General features: G+C 43.5%; 1 protein-coding gene across 2 annotated transcripts in view; it reads left to right on the top strand.

Annotated features, from left to right (window-relative positions):
• Positions 1-26,028, top strand: part of Pi4ka (phosphatidylinositol 4-kinase alpha) — a 134,338-nt gene that overhangs the window by 94,300 nt on the left and 14,010 nt on the right. For both annotated transcript variants that reach the window (XM_026401773.2, XM_026401774.2), the window contains exons 28-42: positions 284-373; positions 3,940-4,059; positions 5,620-5,712; positions 7,680-7,836; positions 8,092-8,219; positions 16,584-16,742; positions 17,006-17,157; positions 19,225-19,332; positions 20,098-20,225; positions 21,781-21,900; positions 22,069-22,148; positions 22,264-22,457; positions 23,493-23,583; positions 23,951-24,118; positions 24,772-24,825. In XM_026401773.2, coding sequence (XP_026257558.2) covers positions 284-373; positions 3,940-4,059; positions 5,620-5,712; positions 7,680-7,836; positions 8,092-8,219; positions 16,584-16,742; positions 17,006-17,157; positions 19,225-19,332; positions 20,098-20,225; positions 21,781-21,900; positions 22,069-22,148; positions 22,264-22,457; positions 23,493-23,583; positions 23,951-24,118; positions 24,772-24,825 — 1,842 coding nt within the window. The remainder of the gene's footprint in view (positions 1-283; positions 374-3,939; positions 4,060-5,619; positions 5,713-7,679; positions 7,837-8,091; positions 8,220-16,583; positions 16,743-17,005; positions 17,158-19,224; positions 19,333-20,097; positions 20,226-21,780; positions 21,901-22,068; positions 22,149-22,263; positions 22,458-23,492; positions 23,584-23,950; positions 24,119-24,771; positions 24,826-26,028) is intronic.

Below are 26,028 nucleotides of genomic sequence, written 5' to 3'. Positions count from 1 at the left end.
GATGGCTGCCTTCTCACTTTGTTCTCTCACAGTCTTCCTTCAGTGGGCACATAATCCTGATGTTTCTGTGAGTCCAGATTTCCTCTTCTTATAAGGATACCAGCCATATTGGATTAGGGTGCACCCATATTGTCTTTTATTTTAAAGTCCCAATCCAAAATACTGAGGCTTAAGACTTCAGCATGAGATTTTGAGGAAGGCACAATTCAACACATGACAGCCACTACAACAGCCCAGATAAGCTGATTTCAGGTTGTTGAAAATCAGTCTCACCCATTTCCAGAGCATCGTGAAGGACTTCGCTGCACGCTGTGGAATGATCCTTCAGGAAGCTATGAAGTGGGCACCAACAGTCACCAAGTCCCACCTACAGGTACTTTCTTGAAATCATCAAAAAGCAATCTCGAGGGCTGGGATTGTGACTCAATGGTAGAGCACTTGCCTGATATGTATGAGGCACTGGGTTCAATTCTCAGCACCAACTATAAGAAAATGAATAAAATAAAGGTCTATCAACAACTAAAAGAAAATATTAAAAAAAAAAAAAAAGCAATCTTGGGGCTGGGATTGTAGCTCAGCAGTAGAGCGCTTCGCCTAGCATGTGTGAGGCCATGGGTTCGATCCTCAGCACCACATAACAATAAATAAAATAAAAATAAGGTATTGAGTCCAACTGCAACTAAAGATATGTAAATATTTTTTTTAAAAAAAAAGCAATCTTGAAGCATAGTGCAGTATCACTTGCCTGTAATTCCAGCTATTCAAGAGGCCGAGGTGGGAGAATTGCAAGTTCTAGGCCAGCCTGGGCAATTTAGGGAGCCCTTGTCTCAAAATAAAATTTAAAAATGGGTGGTGTGGGGCTGGAGTTGTGGTGCAGTGGTAGAGCACTTGCCTAGCCATCTGTGAGACACTGGGTCTGATTCTCAGCACCACATATAAATAAATAAAATAAAGGTCCATCATCAACTAATAAAAATATTTTTTAAAAAAATGGGTGGTGGGGCTAGGGTTGTAGCTCAGTGGTAGAGCACTTGCCTAGTATGTTGAGGTACCATATATAAATAAATAAAGGTCCATTGACAACTAAAAAATTATTTTTTAAGCCAGGCATGGTGGCACTCGCCTGTAATCCCAGTGGCTTGGCAGGCTGAGACAGGAGGATCGCAAGTTCAAAGCCAGCCTCAGCAACAGTGAGGCACTAAGCAACTCAGCAAGACCCTGTCTTTAAATAAAATATAAAAATAGGGCTGTGGATGTGGCTCAGTGGTCGAGTCCCCCCGAGTTCTATCCTTGGTGCGCGCGCACACACACACATGCACAATTTTTTTAATGAATGGGGAAGTAGCTCAGAAGTAAAGTGCTTTCCTAGCATGTATAAGGCCCTGGGTTCAGGTTCCAGTTCTATGTATTAAAAGACAAATCTCAATAAGCTCCTTTGAGCCATCCAAAGAGCTTTTACATACAGAGAACTCAAAATACAAATAGTACTAGTGTGAATAAACAGAGACCAAAAACATTAGTATAGAGATTGAAAATAGTAGACCCTCAGAGGCTGCTCTGTTAGGAGCATCTTTTGGGGTTGGCATGCTGGTCAGTGCAAGAGGAGGGTAGGTGGCCATCCGATGAGCAGTCCCTGACCACTCACATCAGGTATGGCAGGACTTCAGGCTCCTTACTAGATGCTTGGGGGCAATGTGATGGGTGGAGGAGGTTTCCAAGAGACAGCGTGTCTGAGAGCTGAGTGCATTGTGTGCATCTATGCAGAGCCTTTATGAAAGCTGATGAGCAGAGGCAGACTGGGGGATATGTATCCCAGTAAAGTTCTTTTCTAGAAATAAAAAGAAAAAAAAAGCTCCAGTCTGCACGAAGGTACATATGAGTTTTTTCAACAAAAGCACTGGCTTGTCATTGTGAGTGAATGAGAGGTGAGCCATTTTTCTAGCGACAGGCAGACCCAGAACAAAAATATCACAGTATATGAGAGGAAATAATTACCATAAAAGGAGTTAAAGATTTTATTTAAAAAAAGCCACTAAAAGAAATCTAGGTTAGCAAAAGGCAGGTGTGAAATTGACTTAAGTAGCATTTTTTCAGAGTGAAGGCAGTTAAAAAAATGCTTTGAGGCATGGAATCTAAGAAGGCAGTGCAGCTGGCTCCAGGAATCCTAGAGGCTATTTGGAAATCTTCTGGCAAGAACCAGTTCCTAAGGTTGTTGTTAAGTTCCTTCTTCCACAAAAAGGTTGAGCAACAAGGATTGAGATATAAGAGGAGCAAGATCAGATGGACACATTTGGAACAAACACACAGGCTAAGCTGGACAATTCCAGGCCTGATAAGCTAAGCTAGCCTGCCATTTGATGCTTTGTAACTTCTGAATTTGCACACTAGAATTCTCCAGATAATGGTAGTTTCTCAAACTTACTGTTTGGGAAATGTCTGATTCCTTTATTTCATGTAGAAGAAACATCCTCAGCTCCAAAGGAATTGATTCTAAAAGGGGAGGAACCCTTTGATGCCTAAAAAGGTTTCGGTGGGCAAAAAGTCAATAGACCTTTTCATTTTCCCTTGCAGTTTCTCAGGCAGGCCTAGACTAATAAGGAAGTAGAAAATGACAAGTTTTGAAATGATATTTTTTACCAGACATCCCCCTGGCATCCTTCCTTTCACTTTTCTCCAGCAATCCACCCCAGCCTCATTACCTCTCTCCTGCCCCCAGCTTTAGCCTTCCCAAGACTGCCCTCCTCAATTCTGGTCCAGTTTTTGTTGTTTTGTTTTGGGGGTTTTTTTTGTTTTGTTTGTTTGTTTTTGTTTTGTTTTGTTTTTGGTGCCGGGAGTTAAATCCAGGGGTACTTTACTACTGAGCCATATTCCCAGCCCTTTTTAAATATATATATTTATTTATTTATTTATTTATATTTAGTTGTGGATGACCCTTTTATTATTTATTTATTTATTTATGCATGGTGCTCAGAATCTAACCCAGTGCCTCACACATGCTAGGCAAGTGTTCTACCACTGAGCCACATCCCCAGCCCTTGCTGAGACAGGGTCTTGCTGAGTTGCTTAGGTCCCTGCTAAGTTGCTGAAGCTGGCTTTAAACTTATGATCCTCCTGCCTCAGCCTCCCAAGTCACTGGGATTAGAATCTGATCTGTTTTTTTTTTTTTTCTGATCTGGTTTTTATAGCATACTTAATGTACTTTCTTTTTAAATTTGATCATTAAGTCATTCCCCATCATAATGAGGTCCATAGATGCTTTTTGTTTTTCCAGGAGCTCCCAGCACCATTGGTACAATTTTGTGTATACATGCTCATGTGCATTCTTCTATGGGGATTTATGTGGTTTACCTTAAACTCCTGTGCATTGCCCAGGGGTCCCCTGTGACCTTGCCAATTTCTGGCCAGGCTTGCCTCTTGCTTCCTTACCTCTTTTACTTGATGCTCCTATGGTGCTGAACCCATGTGGACCCTAGAGCAGGAGGCCTTTCTCACGACCTCTTTGTTCTGCCACATGTCCTTTTGCCTCAGTGCCCCTTCAGCTTGTCATTCAGGTGGGCTCAGGTATTTATTCTGGGCTCCTCTATCCATCACACCTGCCCTTTGGCAGCCATGGTGCTATAGCAGAACAGAGGTCCCCACATGGACTCCATATCATATTGCCTGCACATTGACATAGGACTGAGGCTATGTGGCCAAGAGGCTGGCATAGCATTTGGCAAATAGCAGAGGCTCAGCAAGAAACATGTGACCTCTCATATTGTCTGTGTGACACCACACCTATGGTGTGACAGCCATTCTGGGAATTGGGCCTTCTCCTCATTTATAGACAAGCAGTAGCTAGTCAGAGAAGGGTTTGGCTTTACTGATGGTCCCACAGTAAGACTTACAATGATTTGTTTTCCCCTTTAAGTGAGATAACATGTTGTCTTCTTATTTCAGGAATATCTGAACAAACATCAGAACTGGGTGTCAGGACTATCCCAGCACACTGGGCTGGCTATGGCCACTGAAAGCATCCTTCACTTTGCCGGCTATAACAAGCAGAACACAACTCTTGGGGTATGTGTATGCCTCCTGTGAAGCAGTGACCCCCTTAAATCATGGAAGCAGCATTATAGTGGGAAAGGACTCAAGCTTATGGGTAGCTTTCATGAAAGACCCCTTGTCATCCATAGCCTATACTACCTATGGTGAGTCTGTTGACTAAGAGTAATTGGATGGTACCCAGATTCAATCCTAGGTTCAATCCCCAGTACCACCAAAATAATAATAATAATAATAATCTTTGCCCTTAGAAAGTTAGATGTAAGCTAGGTTTTCCCCTCTCTGTTGCTAAATAGGAAAGGATACCTGGTGTTATGTGTCTAATTGTTGGTTGTGCTCCATATCCTGACTAAAGTGCCCCAGCTTAATGTCAAGTGCAAGAGACTGCTGCCTCTGCCCAACACATCACACAATACTGCAAGGGAGGGGCCATCTCAGAAGCAGGATTTCAGGCCTACAGAACTAGAGAACTGAGTCAGGAAACCTCTTCAGAGCCCTCCTACAGCACTTCTCAGGGTCCACTTTTCTGTCCTCTAGCAGACTGAGGTGGAGTATGCTGGGCACCTGGGGACAGATGGGAGCAATTTTGGAAGGGAGAAAGCTAGTGTGTACTTTGACCATTTGCTGCAGGGGCTTTGTATATCTTATTATCCCCATAAGAGCCTTTTGAGAGGGGCATGATTATTCCCTTTTCAGGGGAGCACATCCAAGTTCAGATATATTAAAGGACTTCCCCTTAAGTCTCACAGCTGGTCATTGTCATGCCAGTTTTGAATACAGGCCTGCTTGATACCAAAGGCCAAAATGTCTCCAAAAAATGTAAAGCACTTTTATGATTAAATAAGAACCATTTAATTTTGTTTTTGCTTGTGTTTTAGTTTTTCCATAATTTATATTTTCTTCTCCTGATTCTCTTTCTGCCCACCCCCCAAAATTGCAACAATTGAGAAATTCCTCTTTCCCAGTAGTATCTGTATTATAGGAATTTGGTAGGTTCCACTGAATTGTAGTAATTAACACTAAAGGGAATATGTGAAAGACTGGCCTTTTAAATGTATGTTGTAGTCTCCAGTGCTACCTAGCCAAGTGGGACCTTTGCAGAGCTGGCAGCAGCAAAAAGCCCAGATTAGGCAGAGAAGCTGCTAAAACCACTGAGGCCTTTTAAATCCAGGAGGGAGGGAAGTGAGGTTGGGAACCTGAGACTGAAGCAGAGTATCTATATGTTGGAGGTGATTTGCAAACATTTCTCTCATTTAGTGAGGGACACACCTTTCTGTCTTGTGTTGCTAGACATTTGGGCAGCTATTAGATGTTTAAAGGCTTTGCTAGATTTTTCCTCCACCTTCAATCATCCTTACAAATTACCTTCCAGAAAGAATTTCTCACATCAGAATTTTAAAAACTTTTTCACATGGGATCTAAGAGTTCTAGAGAGTGTTCTAGAATATTTTATTATATTTACTTGCCAGCACTAAAGATTTTCAACAGTCCTGAATATGAACTTTTCCTTTGCCATGATAAACAGGAAGAAAAGACCATGTTTTGGCAGTGTGTAATAATTGTCATTATTTTTAGGCAACTCAGCTAACCGAGCGCCCAGCCTGTGTGAAGAAAGATTACTCCAACTTCATGGCATCCTTGAATTTGCGCAACCGCTACGCAGGCGAGGTACCTCTCTTGCCTTTGTGTTCAGGGCTTCAGAGCATCCTCCTGTTTTGATGCCAATTGGCTCTTTCCCAGTGGAATTTGAACAAGGGGTCTGGGAAATGTGTAATTTGTTCATTGTAGGTGGCTTGTGGAGCATGGAGTCCTGACACTCACTGGCACATTCTGGAGTATTTATGTCAATTACTTAAAACTTCTGTGAGAGGGTGACTTTATGCATGCTCTGACTGTGCTGAGGCATTAAATTTTTTGGCTTTATTCTTTAAGTGGTAGCAAACATTTGTTGAATTTCAAGCATTCCTCTGGGCTTTTGTTTTGATGTACATATTATCATTCCCATTGTACAGATGAAGAAACCAAGGCTCCCAAGTTTAGGATTTTAACCAGTCCCTGAATTACACAGGAAGAACAGGATCAGTAATTATATCTGTCACGTACCACACTACCATATATTCCAGTAGCTTCATCCCTCAGTTTCCTCCACAAAGTTCAGAACCTAGTTGACACCATTAGTAAGATGCCTGGCAAGCCAGCCTCTAACCCAGGAGGTTGAGGCAGGAGGATTGATGATTCAAAGCTAGCCTCAGCAAATTACTGAGGCCCCAAGTAACTTAATGAGACACAAAATAAAGAATAAAAATGGTGGGGATATAGCTCAGTAGTTAAGCACCCTGGATTCAATTCCTGGTACAGGGAAAATAAAAAAATAAGGTGAAAAAAAAATTCTTGATGAACTCTGTAAGTTCATCAATGACCTGGTCTGAATGGGGATCTACTTCTCTCTGAATATTCTGCCACTTTCATATTCCAGTGACTGTTCTCCACTGAACCTGGACAGGTGGGACCCAGTCACTGACCACACTGGAAATTGCTCTGAGAATCTGTTCCACATTGTTTTGAATATCCTGGTGGCAGTGGGAGGTCTTTCTTTGGGAGATAGGCTTCTTTTTTGGAAAAAAATAGATATCCTTTACAATCAGTCTTGTGAATTTAAAAAAAAAAAAAAAAGCAGCTCTGGAAAAAATAATTCTTTCTCCCTTTTTGTTTCCTTTGTACCCAGGATTGAACTTGGGGGCACTCAACCACTGAGTCACATCTGTAGCCCCATTTTTTATTTTATTTAGAGACAGGGTCTCACTGAATTTCTCTGCACCTTGCCATTGCTGAAGCTGGCTTTCAACTCTCCAGCCTCCTGCCTCAGCCTCCCAAGCCACTGGGATTACAGGTGTGCACCACCACTCCTGGCTGGAAAAAATCATTATTTCAAACTTTAAAAATACTGATGCAGGGCTAGGGATGTAGCTCAGTGATAGAGCACTTGCCTAGAATGTGATTCCCAGTACCTTAAAAAACAAAACAAAACAAACCTGAGACTGATCTTCTTGTTTGAGTCATCAGTTGAGTATAGAGAAAATTTATTTAGCCAGTTCAGGTTCATGCAGTCCTGCCATGGGTCAGACCTCAGGCACAGTGCTGAGTACAATGACAGGAGATCAGATCCCAGCCCTGGAGGAATATCTGTAGAGGTGAAAACACCAACATGCTTTTCTAGAAGAAAAGTTCTTTCAGAAAATGTTGTAAGAAGTAGGTGGAGTGACTCACACTTGTAATTCCAACTATACGGAAGGCTGAGGAAGGAAGATTAAGAGTGCCAGCTTAGCTTGGGCAATTTAGTAAGACCCTCATCTCAGAGAAGAGAAAGAGAAATGTATAAGGACTGGGATATGTCTCAGTGGTAGAGAGTTCATGTCTAACATACATGAGGCCTGGAGTTCAGTCTCCAGCACCAAAAAACAAAAAAGGAAAGAGAAAAAAACTGTTACCCATTGTGGTAACATCATTGAAATGAGCTTTAGTTGAAACAGTAAGGCACTGTCTGGTCCTATCATGAGTATGGTTAGGTAGCTGCCACAGCCCCGCCCACATGGCTGGATTACATGCAAGGTTGTTAACAAACATGCTTCTTGCAGGTATATGGAATGATTCGGTTCTCAGGTGCCACAGGCCAGATGTCTGATCTGAACAAAATGATGGTCCAGGATCTGAGTACAGCTTTGGACCACAGTAATCCCCAGCACTATACTCAGGCCATGTTCAAGCTGACTGCAATGCTCATTAGCAGTGAAGGTAACACACAAAAGCTCGTTGGAATTCTGGGATTGTTTCTAAGTGAATGTTCACCTTAGTGATAAGCTGGAGTCTGGGCTGAAGAAAGAGCTGGAGCTTCCCCAGTAGAGATCTCCATGGCATCTCTTATGAGTGAAAAGTAAATAGAAAGCCATTGTTGGCCCCAGCCAGGGGTGAATCTTGTTAACCCAGTCAAGCCATGTTTCAGGTCCAGACAGGGTTGTAGATCTCTGAAAAGCATATGTTTGGTTCCAGATTGTGACCCACAGCTCCTTCATCATCTGTGTTGGGGTCCCCTCCGGATGTTCAATGAACATGGCATGGAGACCGCCCTGGCCTGCTGGGAGTGGCTACTGGCTGGCAAGAATGGAGTGGAAGTACCGGTAGGACCATGGGTCAGCTCTGAGGGAAGGTGGGATAAGAAATGGATGCTCCACTGGAGTCACCACTAGTCATCATGGAGACCAAGGAGCAAGCCCCTCAACATCTCAAGATTTGGTCTCTCCAATGGATTGTGTTATCCATTGCTGACCATACAACTGTCAGGAATAGAAAGAACAGTGTGTATTTTAAAGCATGGTGCTTATACAGCCAGTATTTTTCAAAAGCTCAGTAGAGGGAGCCATTTCTCTACTGAAATTGGAAGAACACCTGTTGACACTGGATCTGATTGGGAACAGTTGCATTTGTGACAAGGGTATTTATTTTGGCCTGCTACCTTTTGGGATCAGCCACCTTTTCCTGAATCTGTATTTCTGGAGTTCCTCTTGTATGGGGCCTACAAGCAAGGTTATACAGGTTAAATATTTCCTTATCCAAAATACTTAGGACCAGAAGTATTTGAGAATTTGGAGTCTTTCAGAATCTCAGTATTTGCATGTACATAATGAGATATCGTGGATGGATCTCAAATCTAAACAAAATTAATTTGTGCTTCTTATATTCCTTATGCATATAGCCAGAAGGAAATTTTACACAATATTTTTTTCCCTGTGCTTCTTAAGATCATCTTAGTGATCAAAAAGAATCCTTTGGTTTTCTTGTTCCCTGAAGGAAATTGGAGTATTTCCAAAGATGAAATTAGAATATTCTAGGCAGAGCTGGCATAGTGATCCAGCTACTGGGGAATCTGAGGCAGGAGTATCACAAGTTTGAGGCCAGCCTGTGCACTTAGCAAGATCCTGTCTCAAAAAGGGCTAAGGAGGTCTAGGGCTGTAGCTCAGTGGCAGAGCACTTGCCTAGCATCTTTGAGGCATTGGGTTATATTCTTAGCACCACATAAAAAACTAAACAAATAAAGGCATGCTGTCCATCTACAACTATAAAAAATAAATAAATAAAATAAAGGCATTCTGACCATCTACAACTACAAAAAAAATTGTTTTAAAAGGGGACTGAGGATATAGCTCAGCGATAGTGTGCTTGCCTAGCATGTCTGAGGCCCAGGTTCAATTCCCAGCACTGTCAAAAAAAAAAAAAAAAAGAAGACGATGACGACTGTTCTAGGTAGGTGATGGTGGCAATAATCATAATACTTCACACTTTCCTGGTATTTTATAATTGTATAGGATTTGTATCAATGGCACCATTCATATTTCTAAGGAGACATTTGGTCCAGTAGGCCTCTGGTAGTTCACCTTGTCAGGGAGGGATACCCACCTTGCTTCTCCAAAGAAGATGACTGAGATGCTGGGCCATGGACCCAGGTGCCTCTTTTTTCGGTGAAGCTTAGGAGGGCACAAGTTCTCAGCCTGGCCACCTCTGCTTTCATGACAAGTGTGCAGAACAGTCTCTGGAAGTCATACTTGTCATGCAGGGCTCTGACTCCAGAATAGTGTTACACAGGCTTCTTATCTGCATCCCAAGAATCATAACAAGGAAACCTATGTTCTAGTGAGCATCCAGTAAATGTTGACTGCTGCTGTTAGGATGGTTGTTGTCAACTTCTAGAAAGAGATTCTCCAAAGATGGTAATATTGCCATTATATCCATCCAATACACTCAACTTCTCCCCCATATCTTTTGTGTCTTGTTTTCATCTATTTTACTGCAGCACTGTATGCCTTATAACATTGTTATTTTTGTTCTGATAGTCAAAACTCTTCTCTTAAATTTATACTAGCATATTCCGTTTCTCACTATCTTGAAGTCTTCCTATAGGCTTAAATTTGCAATCGTTCTCTTCACTCCAAAGAATTTCCTTTGGTATTTCCTGTTATGCAGGTCTGCTGTAAATAACACTCTTTCACGTTTACCACCTTCATTTTTTATGCATCTGATGTTTTAACTTTACAGTTTTTTGCTTTATTGCTTAGCATGGTAGGTTTTATTTTTGTTGTCTGTTGATTTGCATTGTTTCTAGAGAGAAGTCAGCATTCTTATTCTTTCTCTTGTTATTTTTCTTGGCTACTGTTAAGATGTTTATCTTTAATTTTTAGTACGTTTTTCTTCTTTTTTGGTACTAAGGATTGATCCATGGGCATTTTACCAGTGAGCTATATCCCCAGTTCTTATTTTTTATTATTATTTATTTGGGGACAGGATCTTGCTAAGTTGCTGAGGGTCTTGCTAAATTGCTGAGGCTGGCCTCAAACATGCAGTTCTGCTATTTCAGCCTCCACCATCATTGGTATTATAGGTATGCAACACCATGCCCAGTTAATTTTTAGTACTTTGACTATGATGTGCCTAGGTGTGATTTTCTGTGTATTTATCCTATTAGAATTTATCAAGCTTCTTAAATTAGAGATGTAGGTTTTTCGTCAAACTTAGAAAATTTTAGACCATTATTTTTTTCTTTTACCCCATTATTTTATTTGGAATTCTATGTTTAAACATGTAGGTGACTTGATGTTATCCCATAGGTCATCAGGGTTCTCTTGAGTCGTTCTCTTTTTCCCTTACTCTCTGTTGTAGGCTCACTCGCTCTCTTGCTCTCACTCTCTTGTTCTGTTTTCATTTTGATTACTTTATTTTTTTCAGTGCTGGTAATAGAATCCAGGCAAATACTCTACCAGTGAGCTATACTCCCAAACCTGTTTTGGTACCTTTTGTTTATTTGGTTTTTCCTGAGACAGGATCCCACTGTTTCCCAAGCCAACCTTGAACTCCTGCTGCATTGATTAATAGAGCCTTCCAAGTAACTAGAACTACAGGTGTGGACCATCAATCCAGCTTTCATTTGGGTTACTATTTTTTTTTTTAACTCAAGTTCACTAAGCCACATCCCAAAACCTTTTTTTGTATTAGGCATAAAAGTATTTAGAGACTGACCATGTCTCACTTAGGGCCTTGCTAAATTGCTGAAGCTGCCTTTGAACTTGTGATCTTCCTGCCTCAGCCTCCTGAGCTGCTGGGTTTGTAGGAGTATGCTACCATACCTGGCTCATTTTGGTTACTTTTTATTGTCCAATTCATTGATCCTTTCTTCTGCTTTATTCATTGTAAAACTGTCATGTATTTTTATTTAAGACATAGTTCTCAGATCTGGGAATTTTTTTTCAAATCTTGTGATTATACCCAGGGGCATTCTACCAGCTACATCCCTAGCCCTTTTTATTTTTTAGATAAGGTCTCACTAATTTGCTGAGACTGGCCTTGAGCTTTTGATCATCATGCCTCAGTCTCCCAAATTCCTGGGAATTACAGTTGTGTGCAACCCATGTCTAGCTTCTTTGATTCTTTTTTACAGTTTGTATTTCCTGGCAATATTCTAAATATCTTCACCCATTCTTTCTATAATTTCTTATAAATCATTGAACATATGCACAGTAGTTATTTTTAACTACTTATTTTTTCTTCACTGTTTCAACATTTTTAATTGCATATTGGATATTGTTTGCAGTTATCTCTTGGTATCCATGGGGAAATGGTTCTAGTATCCCTGCCTACAAATACCAAAATCATCAAATGTTCAAGTCCTTTATATAATATGGAGTAGCATATACATATGATCTATGCACATCTTCTCTCTTCTTTAAATCATCTCTAGGTTACTTTTATGCCTAATATAATTTAAATGCTATGTAAATAGTTATTATTCTGTATTTTTAGAGGATAATGATAAGAAAAAAAAGACTGATTTTATTCAGTAACAGACACAAATTTTGTCCAAATATTTTAAAATCTATAATTAGTTGAATCCACAGATTTAAAGCCCATGGATAAAAGGGCCAACTGTATATAGAAAAACTGGCAATTGGGGCTGGGGTTGTAGCTCCTTGGTAGAGTACTTGCCTCACACATGTGAGGCACTGGGTTCAATCCTGAGCACCACATAAAAATAAATAAAGGTATTCTATCCATTTATAATTTTTTTATATTTATTTATTTTTTTTTTAGTTTTCGGCAGACACAACATCTCTGTTTGTATGTGGTGCTGAGGATCGAACCCGGGCCGCACGCATGCCAGGCGAGTGCGCTACCACTTGAGCCACATCCCTAGCCCATCCATTTATAATTTAAAAAAAAATAAAAAGAAAGAAAAACTGGCAATAGTGGAATATTGCTATTTTATTTTTCCAGAGAGTAAGGGGTCTTTCTTATGTGATGACTGTCCTTTCTCCCAAGGATGAGTCCTAAAAGGAGGGGAGGGGGTTCTTTCTGCTCCTCTCAATTTTTCCTTCTCCAGCTCATGGCAGTCAGAAAATTGACAGAACAGGAAGAACCAGGGATAAAATATGTAAATCATCATCAAGGGCTTGCGCACTATGACCTACTCCCTCTGGCCACACCCTACCCTATAGTTACCACCTGGTTCAGTAGTCTTTTCAAATAATTAATCTATTAATCCATTAATAATCCATAAATTTAAAAAGATCTAAATATACCTGCATTGACACATGAGCTCTTTGGGGGGACACTTTATCCAAACCATACCAGGGGACCTAACTTCTTCCCTGGGGCTCCTGGCCTTTGTAAATTTTGTAAACTCCTTTATCCCTTTGAAGCAAGGAAGTCTTCTGAGCTCAGTCAGGAACTCAGCACAGGCATGCCCCAGGTCTTCTCTTACCTGTCAAGCAGTTATACCAGCACCATCATCAATCCTGGTCATGATACCCACACACACTAGGTGCATTCTTTTTTTAAAAATATTTTTTAGGGGCTGGGGATGTGGCTCAAGCGGTAGCTCGCTCGCCTGGCATGCGTGCGGCCCGGGTTCGATCCTCAGCACCATATACCAACAAAGATGTTGTGTCCGCCGAGAACTAAAAAATAAATATTAAAAATTCTCTCTCTCTCTCTCTCTCTCTCTCTCTCTCTCCTCTCTCACTCTCTCAAAGAGAAAAAAAAATATTTTTTAGTTATACATGGACATAATATCTTTATTTTGTTTATTCATTTTTATGTGGTACTGAGGATCGAACCCAGTGCCTCACATGTGTAAGGCAAGCAGTCTGCTACTGAGCCACAACCCCAGCCCTCTAGGTGCATTCTTCCGGCCACCTGCCCCCAAACTCCGTGTGGTTAACTAATCAGCACCTCCAGCTTCACATGTTCAAATTCAGTTCCAGTTTCCACCTACCCTGGTCACCCATCCCCCCATCACTGTAAATGTCCACATCATCCTTCCCTCTGTTCAGACCAAACACCGTAGAGTCATCTTCAATTCCCTGTTTTGGGACTTCTCCAAAATAACCCTCTGCAAATTGTGTAAGCTTTATCTTTTCCTCTTTAAATAGATCTAGAATCTGGCTGCTTCCCAGTATCCCAGCTGCTCCTCCCACCCTAGGCTCATGTGTCTCTCCCCTGGACCTCAGAGGTGGCCCCTTGCCTCCTGCTCAACCTCCCCCCTTCCACATGTAGTCAGTAAAACCTGAGTCAGATCAGTTCTCTCCTCTGCCCCAGACTTGTCAGCACCCACTGCTCATTCAGAATGGAAGGCAGACTTATTTCTGATCTTCAAGCCCCCCTTGCCACCTTGCCTTTGCCACCCTCTGTCTCCCTTGCTGTGCTATAAACATGCTTGGTTCCTATTGTCCCTACCCTCCTAGGTTTGCTCCCCTCCGCCACGTGACCAGCGGCTGGCTTCATGAAAGAAGGTTCTATTCATGCATAAATGCTAGGGAGTTTTAAATTAAAGAGACAAGACTCTTATTACCTTTAATACCAGCTCCAGGATGGCTTCTTCTAGCTCCCTCCTCCAGCCACCCTAATGCAGTAGCATGGTTTACAGAAGAGACTAGTGAGAGAGAGAGAGAGAACACAGCAGGGAGTGGGCTTTTATTGGGGAACAAAGTTCCAGGGAAAATCCCATCCAATGAAGGTTAAGGGGGGCAGCATCCCAAGGTCAGGGGCAACGATTGGGTCTTCTGGGCAGTGGCCAGGCAGCCTCTACATGGACAAGCCCTCGGACCTGGAGAAGGGTGGGGAAAAGCTCTGACACAGCCCCTCTCACCCAGCCAGGGAGGTAACTCAAATCACGTGCGAGGATGGCCTCCCACACTCCCCTTGCGCTTCATCACCTGTTTCCTCTTCTCAGCCAGTCAGACACCTCATTCCTGGTTACCTCAAGGGTTTATCTCAGATGTCCTCTTCCTACCAGGGCTTTCCTGGCCATCCTATCTAAAACATACTCGTACGAACTCTCAAGTCACACTGCTGTTTTTTTCTTTATTGTTTATCAATATCCTTTGTTGCTTACTTTTTGTGTGTGGCCCCCATCATAAACTTTGTGGATATGTTGTCTTTTTTCATGACTTTGACTCTATTCCCGAGCCTGGGAAACCCTGACACAGACACAGCTATCAGGACATGGCAGTAGGAAAAAAATGGGAGCATCATCTCTGCTTGGATCCTTGGCCTTCTCAGTTCTTTTCCCCATGCACATGCAGGACCCATGGTCACACACACACACCTTTTTGCTCCCTCATCCTCTACATAAGACATGTGGCTACAAGAAGCAGAAGCCAGGGCTGGGGATGTGGCTCAAGCGGTAGCGCGCTCGCCTAGTGTGCGTGCGGCCCAGGTTCGATCCTCAGCACCACATACAAACGAAGATGTTGTGTCCGCCGAGAACTAAGAAAAAATAAATAAATGTTAAAATTCTCAAAAAAAAAAAAAAAAGAAGCAGAAGCCAGGGGCTGGGGTTATGACTCAGCGGTAGAGCACTCATAAGAGGCCCTGGGTTCAATCCTCAGCACCATATAAAAAGATAAATAAATAAAGTAAAGGTATTGTGTCTATCTACAATTAAATATATAAATATATATATATATATATATATATATATATATATACATATAAAGAAGAAGCAGAAGCCAGACTCAGAAACTACAGACAGGGGCTGGGGATGTGGCTCAAGTGGTAGCGCGCTCGCCTGGCATGCGTGCGGCCCGGGTTCGATCCTCAGCACCACATACAAACAAAGATGTTGTGTCTGCCAGAAACCAAAAAACAATTTAAAAAAAAAAAAAAAACTACAGACAGCTATTTGGTAGCCTGGGATCCTGTCTGTGACAATGCCACCCGTAGTGTGGGTGACCTTCGTCTTCTTCCTGATGTCTTCCAGATGGTTTCTTTACTTTCAGGCAGGGGGAGGGTGGAATGTGACAAGATACCATCTTATAAAACGTGCTCTGGCTTTCCTAGGGCCTTTCCTAGGTTTCTTACCTTACTCGTTGGTGCTAATAAGAACCTAAAAAACAGTCCAACTAGCAGGAAGCTTGGGTGCAAGTGCTTTTGACCAGCCACTTGAAAACCCTGAGCCATCACCCTGAGGAAGGAGAGAGGGTAGGATGCTGGAGAGGAATCTATGGTATCTATCCTACTTACCAGGCCTTGTCACCACCAAGGACGTCTCAAGCCCTTGAAGAAACTGGCTAACGTTATTGGGCCAACACAGGAATGGAAACTCTTGCTGATACAGGCACCAACTATTCCTTCCTGGTCTTTCCTATGAAAAACTCACAAATTGTGAGCATTTTCCAAGTGTGAGCTGGCACCTCCTTACTCTATCTAGTACCTACATGTCTTCTAGGCCACCACTCTGCTCCATATGGCCCCTTCTCATGCCTCCACATAGAAGGGGACCTAGTTGAGTGTGGCCAGACAGTGGGAGCAACTCAGCCCATAGCAGTTGCAGTCTCCCCTTGGCTCCCTGGGTCATTCTGGGTCTGGCTAGCAGGATGCAAGCATTGTACAGAGTCCATGAGAACTGTAAAAAGGAACTGATTCTAAAGCCAGAATGCCCTTGCTAGTTCAGAGACCCTAAGTCACCTCATTTCCTCAACCACAGGCAGTTTTCAGGATTGTTAGGAAGGTTCACCAGAATGAAGCCTGTTGACCCATATGGCATCAGGCATTCCAGGTATCCTGCCATCTTGTACCCTGTCCCACTTAACACCATGAACTGGGACAAACAAAACCTAGCCTGGAAAAAAGGCTGGAAGGACGCTCATCAAACACTAATATGGCTGGGTACTGTAGTGTGGTACATAACTGTAGTCCCAGAAACTTGGGAGGCTGAGGCAGGGGGGATCTCAAATTCCAGTCCATTCGGGGCAAATTAGTGAGACACTGACTCAAGGAAAAAAAAAAGAGAAAGAGCTAAGAATGTAGCTTAGCAACAAGACCCACTAATATGGATGAGCCCTGGGAAGTGGGGTTATAGATTATCTTAATTTTTTTCTTCATACTTTCCTTGATTTCTAAATTTTTTTCAGTGAGCATATATTCGTTTTATAATTTAAAAATGAAACAGTATCCCCCTTCTATGCTGAAGAGCTAATGTTGTTTTATATTTGCAGTTTATGCGTGAGATGGCAGGGGCCTGGCACATGACGGTGGAGCAGAAGTTCGGCCTGTTTTCTGCTGAGACAAAGGAGGCAGATCCCCTCGCAGCATCAGAAGCGAGTCAGCCTAGACCTTGTCCCCCTGAAGTGACTCCCCACTACATCTGGATTGATGTATGTGCCTGTCCCCACTTCTCCCCCCTCAAAAACTCTGTTGTGCTCTTCCCCCTTGACTTTGGGGGCCAGGGCCTTATCTGGGGCCAGGCAAATCAGTTTGGAGGAGAGGGCCAGACCTAAGAGAGAGTTTAACTATTTCAGACCTCTCTCCCAATCCCTCCTGCTATTACGTCAGATCAGAGCCCTTCAGCTAACTTCACTGGCTCTGATACAAGCTGACCAAGCCCTGTCACTGCACTATGTTTTTTTTTCTTGACTAGTTCCTGGTACAGCGGTTTGAGATTGCCAAGTACTGCAGCTCTGACCAAGTGGAGATCTTCTCCAGCCTGCTGCAGCGCTCCATGTCTCTGAATATTGGTGGTGCCAAAGGGAGTATGAACCGGCATGTGGCGGCCATTGGACCCCGTTTCAAGTGAGGGCTCTTCTCTGGGGGGTACTGACATGTCCTGTGACTGGCATGTGGGCATATGTGGAGTAGTATATGTCATGTGTTGTCTCAGGTGCGGTGTGCTGTGTTTGTCATAGTGCTTCTATACAATATGAAACAAATTTTACTGAGTTGCCATAGTATGATCAGGAAGAGCTGATCAAGCACATCCTTCCTAATTGCACTGAGGCAATAACTTTCTACCTGGTGAAAACATCCCCTGCCCCCAGCTCCTCTACTTGTGCCCTTCTCCCTAGAATCTGGCCTCTGCCATCCTCTGTGCAGGGCCTGTGGTTGGTGTGGTATTTGCTCTATCCCAGCCACAATAGAGGCCCTCACTGCTGCAGCCTTCTCTGACTGCCCTTCCCCTGAGCTCTAGACCCATGTCCCTACAGCCCACCGGCTACTCAGTGGGACTGTGCTTCTCAAACAAGCTGAAGGAAAGGACCAGTTCTCTTTTTTTTTTTTTTTCTTTTTTTAGTTGTAGTTGGACATAATACTTTTATTTTATTTATTTTTATGTGGTGCTGAGGATTGAACCCAGGACCTTGCACGTGCAAGGTGAACGCACTACTGCTGAGCCACAACCCCAGCCCAAGTTCTCTTTTTTATTAACATATAATCTGTTAAGGATTAGTACTTTTATAAAATGTAACAGGAATGATATACTAGGAAACAATTTGCATCCCATCCCAATTGCCATAGAGATGATCAGTCACTCCTTTTCAGTATCTGCCTGCACCAATATGCCGTGAGCAGCCTTGTAAATACAGAGAAATTGCCTTGCTCAGTGTGCTCTCCACCTGTCTTCCGTTTCTGTTCTAGATGGCTCTCTGTCCTCTAACCCTCCTATGTAGCCAGACGCAAATATTTTTGGTTCCCCCTGTAATATGTCTGGCTTCTTACTTCCTTTCCTATCCACAGCCTCACTTCTCCCTCACCACTCTGACTTGGACCAACCAGCTGTCTGCATTCCCCACCACAGGTCCTCCATCCCCTTTATGGGATGACCCTCTGTGGGATGGGCTTGGTGTGTGTTATGCTCCTCCTACTCAGCCTGACTACCCATGTTGCCTCCCAGTATCCCTAGTCTTGGCTCCTACAGCTACTTGCCCTGGAGCCTGGTAACCCTGCTATATGAAAAACTATTCCTCCTTAGGGCCCATCACACTCCCAGGTCTTCCAAACTTTTCAACAGCTGGGGTTTACCCCTCTACAAGATCCCTATTAGAACTGTATTTTTCTTTTGTGGGATTTCCATGGCTTTTTATTCTATAGAAATTTTTGTCTCACCCATCAAGGGGACTCATAATCTCTCCCAGCCCAGGATTATAAAATCCCTGCAGGAAGGAATAGTGCCTCCCCTTCCTATGTCTCACATCACCTTGCTAAGGGCCTAGTCTAGAAGAAACCAGCTACATGGAAAATTATTCTCTCTTTCTGCCTCTCTCTCTCTCTCTCTCTCTCATAAATATTCTTACTTTATTGCACTTTCAGATGACTGTACCTCAAGAGTTTAGCCTACAGATAGTTTGTGAGACTGAAATATCTGGCCTAGGCAGAATAACACACATTGTTCACTTTTCTCCCAACAAAAATCAAAGTTTGTGGGTTTTTTAATTTTTTTTATTAGCTACACACGATATTACAATGATTTTGGCAATTCATACATTTGAATCAATTGGGGTACAATTTCTCATTTTTCTGACTGTACAGATTGCAGAATCACACTGGTCATAGAGTCACCTATATACATACATCAATCATTTTTTCTGGGCTGAGGGTGTAGGTCAGTGGTAGAGCACTTGCCTTAGCATAAGTGAGGCCCTGGACTTGATTCCAAAAATGACCAAAAAAAAAAAATCTTTGGGGTAAAAGTAATCTGTGACTGATATTTACCTGGCTGATGCTCCAGTCCAAGCTCTACTGGCCAGAAATGTGCCCTGAGCTCTAGGGCTGCATGATTTACTCAGGAGAATGGCCAGCACCCCCCTGAGACATGGCCCTAAACCAGGGTTCCCACTCTGACTTAGGCCTGGGGTTCTCTCTCAGATTGCTGACTCTGGGGCTGTCCCTCCTGCATGCCGACGTGGTTCCAAATGCAACCATCCGCAATGTGCTTCGTGAAAAGATCTACTCAACTGCCTTTGACTATTTCAGGTATAGAACAGATCCCACCCTACACATACCCTAGGAGTTCACTCACAAAGGGTCAGTTTGCCTGTTCATACTTACTGACCTTATAATTCATCAACCCATGGACTGCTGGATTTTATTATCATCAGTCCTATGCCTTATATCTGCATGTGCATGTGTGTACTAAGAGGGTAGCCTCCCGACAAGATGCATGCAAATTTTCTTAGTTCAATTGATTTAAGAGATTAAGTTCCACAGGGCACAGTGATGTGCTCCTGTAGTTCCAGTACCTAGGAGGCTGAAGTGGAAGGATCACTGGAGCACAGGAGTTCAAGACCAGCCTGGACAATAATTGCAAGACCCTATCTCAAAAAACAAAAAAACAGAGAAGAGAAGAAACAGATTACGTGCATGTCATTTACCTTTCCTGGTGATTTAATTGGTTATTGCATGAAAAACTGCAAATACCTACTACTTGGGCCTTTGCAAATGTAGACTTTGTTGTTGTATGCGGAGCTCAGTTGTCATGACCTGGCTTAAGCATATCACTCAGCTAAAAGCTTTAGACATTGCAGAGGGTAGTGATGGAGGTAGGCAGGAGAAGGCTCTTAAAACCAGCACACCTTACTGTGAAAACCACTGAGATCATCACTGATAATGACTAACTCCAGGCTAACCTCTTAACATTAAGGAACCATTGTGTTCTGTCACCTCTCACTGTGTTATGTGACTGGCCTCTAGGCCCTGACTCTGCAAACTCAACTCTTATCCTCTTGTGGTTGTTTGAAGTTGTCCTCCAAAGTTCCCTACTCAAGGAGAGAAGAGGCTGCGTGAAGACATAAGCATAATGATTAAATTTTGGACTGCCATGTTCTCAGATAAGAAGTACCTGACCGCCAGCCAGCTCGTTCCCCCAGGTAAGTACTGCCTTCAGCAGTGCATCTGCTGGGGGTGGGGGGACAAGGGGACAGGGATATGCCATGTACAGCCCTGAATGAGCCAACCAGGATAGCAGTTAGGCCTAGACATGCTGTATGTTGTTGGAGGTCCACAGCTTGCCTGGCTGCTACTACTTGTCCTCCAGCCCAAGCTAAGGCACATGACAAGCACAGGGGGCCTATGAGTAGAAACCTGTCACCATCACTTTAACCTGTACCAGTTCCGTTCTCAGGTGCCCTACAGGTTGGCATTGGCCAGTGTGCTCATATGAATACAGCATGATCTAGTAGGAGCCTATCAAATGGGGGTAACTTCAGTAGAGGGAACCATGGGACCAGCCCTTCAGGACAGGCATTTGGCCTAGCCAAAGTAGTTGGAGAAGTCAGAGATGATTTTCTGCAAGCAGTGACATCAGAGCTAAGTCTGAAAGGACACATAGGAGCTAGCCAAGGTGGATAGGGACAAAGAATTTTCTGGGGCCCGAGAACAAACTGCTCCAGGAGAAACACTAAAGCTTTTACTAGCAGCAAAACTCCAAAAGGAAACCATATTCCTATTCTTCTGAGCATGTAGCTGATTACAAACCACACATTAAAAAGCAGTTGTTTTCTGGTAGTGGGGGTTGAACCCAAGGGTGTTCTGCCACCAAACTATATCCCCAGCTCTTTTTAATTTTGAGACAGGGTCTTGTTAAGTTGCCTTAAACTTATAGTATTTCTGCCTTAGCCTCCCAAGGTGCTGGGATTACAAGAGTGTACCACTGTGCCTGGATACTTTCTAAGGTTCATTTCTGGGTCCATTTAGAACAGAGCAAACAGTCCATGTAATCTGCCACCAGAGGTCCTCAAGTTACTGCTGTATCAAAAATCAACACATTGCCAGTGATCAGATAACTGCCATCATCATTTATTAAGATGTATTTATTGCTGGGCACGGTGGTGCACACCTATAATCCCAATGGCTTGGGAGGCTGAGACAGGAGGATCCCGAATTCAAAGCCAGCCTCAGCAAAAGCAAAGTGCTAAGCAACTCAGTGAGACTCTGTCTCTTAAATAAAAATACAAAATAGGGCTGGGGATGTGGCTTAATGGTCCAGAGCTCCTGAGTTCAATCCCCAATACCAAAAAATAAAAGAATTTTTTTAAAAGATTTTTTGGCAGTGCTAAGCATCAAACCCAAGGCCTTATGTATACTAGGCAAGCACTCTATCAGTGAGGTACATCCCTAGTCCCTCATCATTTATCGAGAAAATAATATTTGTTTTATTCTATTTTAAAAGACTAGCCAGGGATACAATAAACTTTAGAAATAGCTTTCTATCTAGTATAGTTAGCATAAAAAACTTCCCAGTTGTTTGGAAAACTCATTATACTTGAAGGGTTTATTTGGCAAAATCCTTCTCCATCTATTCCAGTGCCACAGAAAGTTCCTGGCCTCCCAATATTTGCCTTATCTCTGGTAAAAGTTCATTTCTCTTTATGATGCCTTTTCTTGAGCTTCCTCATCCCAGAATCAACAAATGTTTGCCTACAGATAACCAAGACACCCGAAGTAACCTGGATGTAACTGTGGGCTCTCGGCAACAGGCCACACAAGGCTGGATCAACACCTATCCCCTGTCTAGTGGCATGTCAACCATCTCCAAGAAATCAGGTTTGTGGGAGATTTGCTCCTACATCTGTCTCGTCTGAATCCCCATCCTGGTGGCCTGACGGACACTCACTCAGATAACAGAGTGATAGACATCTTCCCCTAGGTTTAGAAACACAAGGTTGATTAGGCGGCCAGGAACTACACTTGTCCTTTGCCTTTCCTCCCCAGGCATGTCTAAGAAAACCAACCGGGGCTCCCAGCTACACAAATACTACATGAAGCGTAGGACACTGCTGTTATCCCTGCTGGTAAGACCCAAGGGTATGGCCACTGCCTACCACATGGCCAGACAGCACCCTAGGTGAGGGTGGCATGTGAGTACCTGCAGAAGGTACATTGGGCATTTGTGTCTGGTATTACTAGGCCACCGAGATCGAGCGTCTCATCACTTGGTATAACCCGCTATCAGCCCCAGAGCTGGAGCTTGACCAGGCCGGAGAGAACAGTGTAGCCAACTGGAGATCCAAGTACATCAGCCTGAGTGAGAAGCAGTGGAAGGACAATGTGAACCTCGCCTGGAGTATCTCTCCTTACCTGGCCGTTCAGCTGCCAGCCAGGTGGGCCCGTGTCACCCACCCTCACCAGAGGTCCTATGCAGGGGCCTGCCAACTGAGCCATGAATGCTGAGGAGCATGATATGGCCACATCGTGATGAGGACATCAGGCAGGCCAGTTCTCTCAAGATACCCACCCACTCTTTCTGTACAAATGTTGCACAGTAATCCTTATGATGTTGTTAGGCTCCTCCTTGGGGTGCCATAGCATCCCAGAGACTTGGGAGATAACAACAGGGCAAATTCAGAGGCACAGTATGATTTACAGAAGCTTCTGCTTCCAGGAGGCAGACTGCAAAAACAGGCTTGGGGAGGGTTTGGTTTTGTTCATGGATGTCATCTTTGAACACAGGCTACTCAGAGGAATCATGTGCTGCAACTAACAGCCAAGGGTCCTGTAAGCTCTGACAGGGACAAAATTCTTAGACTGATGGTGGCTGAGAGGGACTACAGAGACCCACTGTGATGCTGTCCCAGCAGATGGTTCCCCAGGCCCCTGTGGATATGTGAGAGGCAGATATTTCTTAACCAGGAGCCCAAACTTGCCTCCTTTCTGCTTTCTCTGGTCCTAATTTGGTCTCAGGAGCAAGACCACAGATGGGTTCTCCTGCATTGTTTCAAAGCACATATTTATGGAATACCTGGGGCAGTAACGCTTGCAAACTCATGACTGTCCTCACACTGAGTAAGATGCCTTGTGGCCTTAGACTGTAGACTGAGAAGCTGACCTGTGGATAGGCTACTATAAAGGGCCAGCATGAGAGGATATGGGACTGAAAAAGAGTAAAAGGTGGGGGTTCTAAAGCAAGGACTCTAAAAGGATGCCCTTTGAACAATGAGTGTAGATTAATTCCTGTTTAAGAAAGTTTGGTCATTTCTTCAGTCGAACTATTAATGCTATTATTTTTCAAACACTTGTGTTTGAGTAGCTGTCACTTGGTATTGACCTGAATCCCTCTAGTTCATCATTCCCCACTTGTGGCTGTGGGGGAATGTATTTGCTGGTGAGGCCACCCAACTCACATCTGTGCACCTTAGGTTTAAGAACACAGAAGCCATCGGGAATGAAGTGACCCGTCTCGTTCGATTGGACCCAGGAGCTGTTAGTGATGTCCCTGAAGCTATCAAGGTATCATAGCCCAGACACCAGGCCTGGTTTAAACTGCTCCCAGAAATGCCTAGAAATTATAGAAACTAGACAAAAACAGGGACCTGGTAATCTCAGTGGTATGAAATAATTCCCTATATTTTCCGCTTCTATTATATAGCATTTATTTTGTTTATCATGTAAAAACAGCTAAGTACTTCAACCTAATTGCAGTTGTGCAGTTAGGTTGAAGTATATTAAACATATCAGAATCATTTTCCATATTGTTATAAGTGGTTTACAATCATCACATTTTGTGGCCATCTTTGTGTTGTGGACCATGGGTTGGATATATCAAGAGGATTCTCAGGGACTGCCTGATAACCCCACATCCCTATTTTCTCCCCAGTTCCTTGTCACCTGGCATACTATTGATGCTGATGCACCAGAGCTCAGCCATGTACTCTGCTGGGCACCCACAGATCCACCTACAGGCCTCTCCTACTTCTCCAGCATGTATCCACCACACCCTCTCACAGCACAGTATGGAGTGAAAGTCCTGCGGTCCTTCCCCCCGGTAAGCCCAGGGCCTTGCCAGAGCTGGCTTCCTGAAGTGATTTAGTGAATATAGAAGACAGGGTTCCATTATCAACCTGGAAGGCACCCAAGTATTTGGGTCTATCTTAAAAGACATCTTCATTCCCCTTCTTTGTTCAAGTAGTTATAGAGGATAGATTTTTAGTACTAATTCTGGCATGTTTTCTTTTTCTATTTTTTTCCCAGATATGTTTTCTAATCATTTATTTTTTAGTGAGTTTGAGTTAAAAAATAAAGTTTGAGTTGATTCCAGAGGTGAGCAGACTCCCCACAACAATGCACCTGTGCCTCTTAAACCAAACAAAGTGTCAGATGCACCAGGGATCCCATGTGACAGCCATGTGGAGGGAAGGTCTGAAGAATATTCTAGAGCCTGACTCACTGTAACCCCAGCATCATGGAATCTACTGTAAATTTCAGCCATTTCCCCAAGGCAGGCTATTTTTATAAGTGAGAGAGGCCTTTTCCTAGTTCTCAGTCCTGCTGTGGCACTCAAAGGAGCACAGCATCCTGTGAACAGAGCAGAAGCAGGGCAGATTCCATTACCTATCATTATGCGTCGGGTGGGACCCTGGAACATCATCTGTGTTGGTTAGTCTAACCTTAGAGATCATGGTCATTTTTCCTCTGTAGGATGCCATCCTGTTCTACATCCCCCAGATCGTGCAAGCCCTCAGGTATGACAAGGTAAGGCTGTGCTGGTACAAGCTGTCCTCGCCTCTCCCAATGCTGTGTACATTGCTTCCCTCACACCCAGTCTGTTCCCCAACCTGTCCCCAGCTCTCACAGGTTCTGCAGGGACTCCCTCGGGAGCAGGGCTGCCCAGCTGTAACTGCATTCCCTATGTTCCTGTTGCTGTACCCTGAGGCCCAGTCATGCTCTGCAGGGTTCTAGGACAATTGCCAGCTACTTCATCAGGGTGGGCATCCTCTTCTGGCTTCCCTTTTGTGGGATGGGGGTCTTGACACAGTCATTTGAACTCCCTGAACCTCACTCCCTTGTCTCCTCATTGGAAGTGGTGAGCCGGATTAGATAAGATGATGCCAGACTGCCATAACAAAGCACCACAAACCAGGTAGCTTAAACAACAGACATATTTTTACACAGATCTGATGACTAGAAGTCCAATATCAAGCAGAGCTTATTTCTTCCATGACATGTAGGCATTTTTTGCCTATGTTTTCACATGTTCTATATATGTCTTTTATCTCCTCCTGTAGGACACCAGTCATACTGGGTTAGGATCTATCCTAATGACCTCATTTTATCTTAATTACTAAAGATCCCATCTCTGAATACAATGAATGCTGAGGTTCTTTAACATGTGCACTAAGGGACACAATTCAGTCCATAAAAGTATACATGTGCATAGAATTAATAGCACAAGGTATGGCACAGAAAATACCCACCAGAGTGGTCACAATCTGGACCCCATACTACCCATACCCCACAGTGGTACTTAATGTGTCCTTATTACATCTGTGCACCATACCCATGTTGAATGCAGCAGCATGTATTTCCATCTTCTCCCACCCTGTGTCCAGCCTCGTTTCCCTGGCTACATTGAGCACTGGACTAAGCACTGTATACCAGGCAACCTGGCTATGAGCCCCGAGGCTGGATGTCCCAGGGATGGACATATTCCCACAGACTGATATGATGCTCCATCTAGAACAGAAGCCATCCTCTCTTAAAAGACAATCCTATAGAATGATTCACTGTCCTAACTAGGTAGTTTCCAGCACTCCAACTAAGTAGTGATACCATGGAGATATCATGTTTATGCCATGTAGACTGGGTCTTAGCACTGGTGCCACAACTTATGGTATAGCCCTAAGGAACCTTTTCTCCAGAAAGCCATTTCCCTTTCCCATCCCCTCCAACCCCATC

Source organism: Urocitellus parryii, chromosome 3, assembly GCF_045843805.1.
Source record: "Urocitellus parryii isolate mUroPar1 chromosome 3, mUroPar1.hap1, whole genome shotgun sequence".
In the NCBI taxonomy this organism is placed as follows: domain Eukaryota; kingdom Metazoa; phylum Chordata; class Mammalia; order Rodentia; family Sciuridae; genus Urocitellus; species Urocitellus parryii.
The sequence above is the reverse complement of the archived record's forward strand: the minus strand, read 5'-3'. Positions and strand labels throughout refer to the sequence as shown.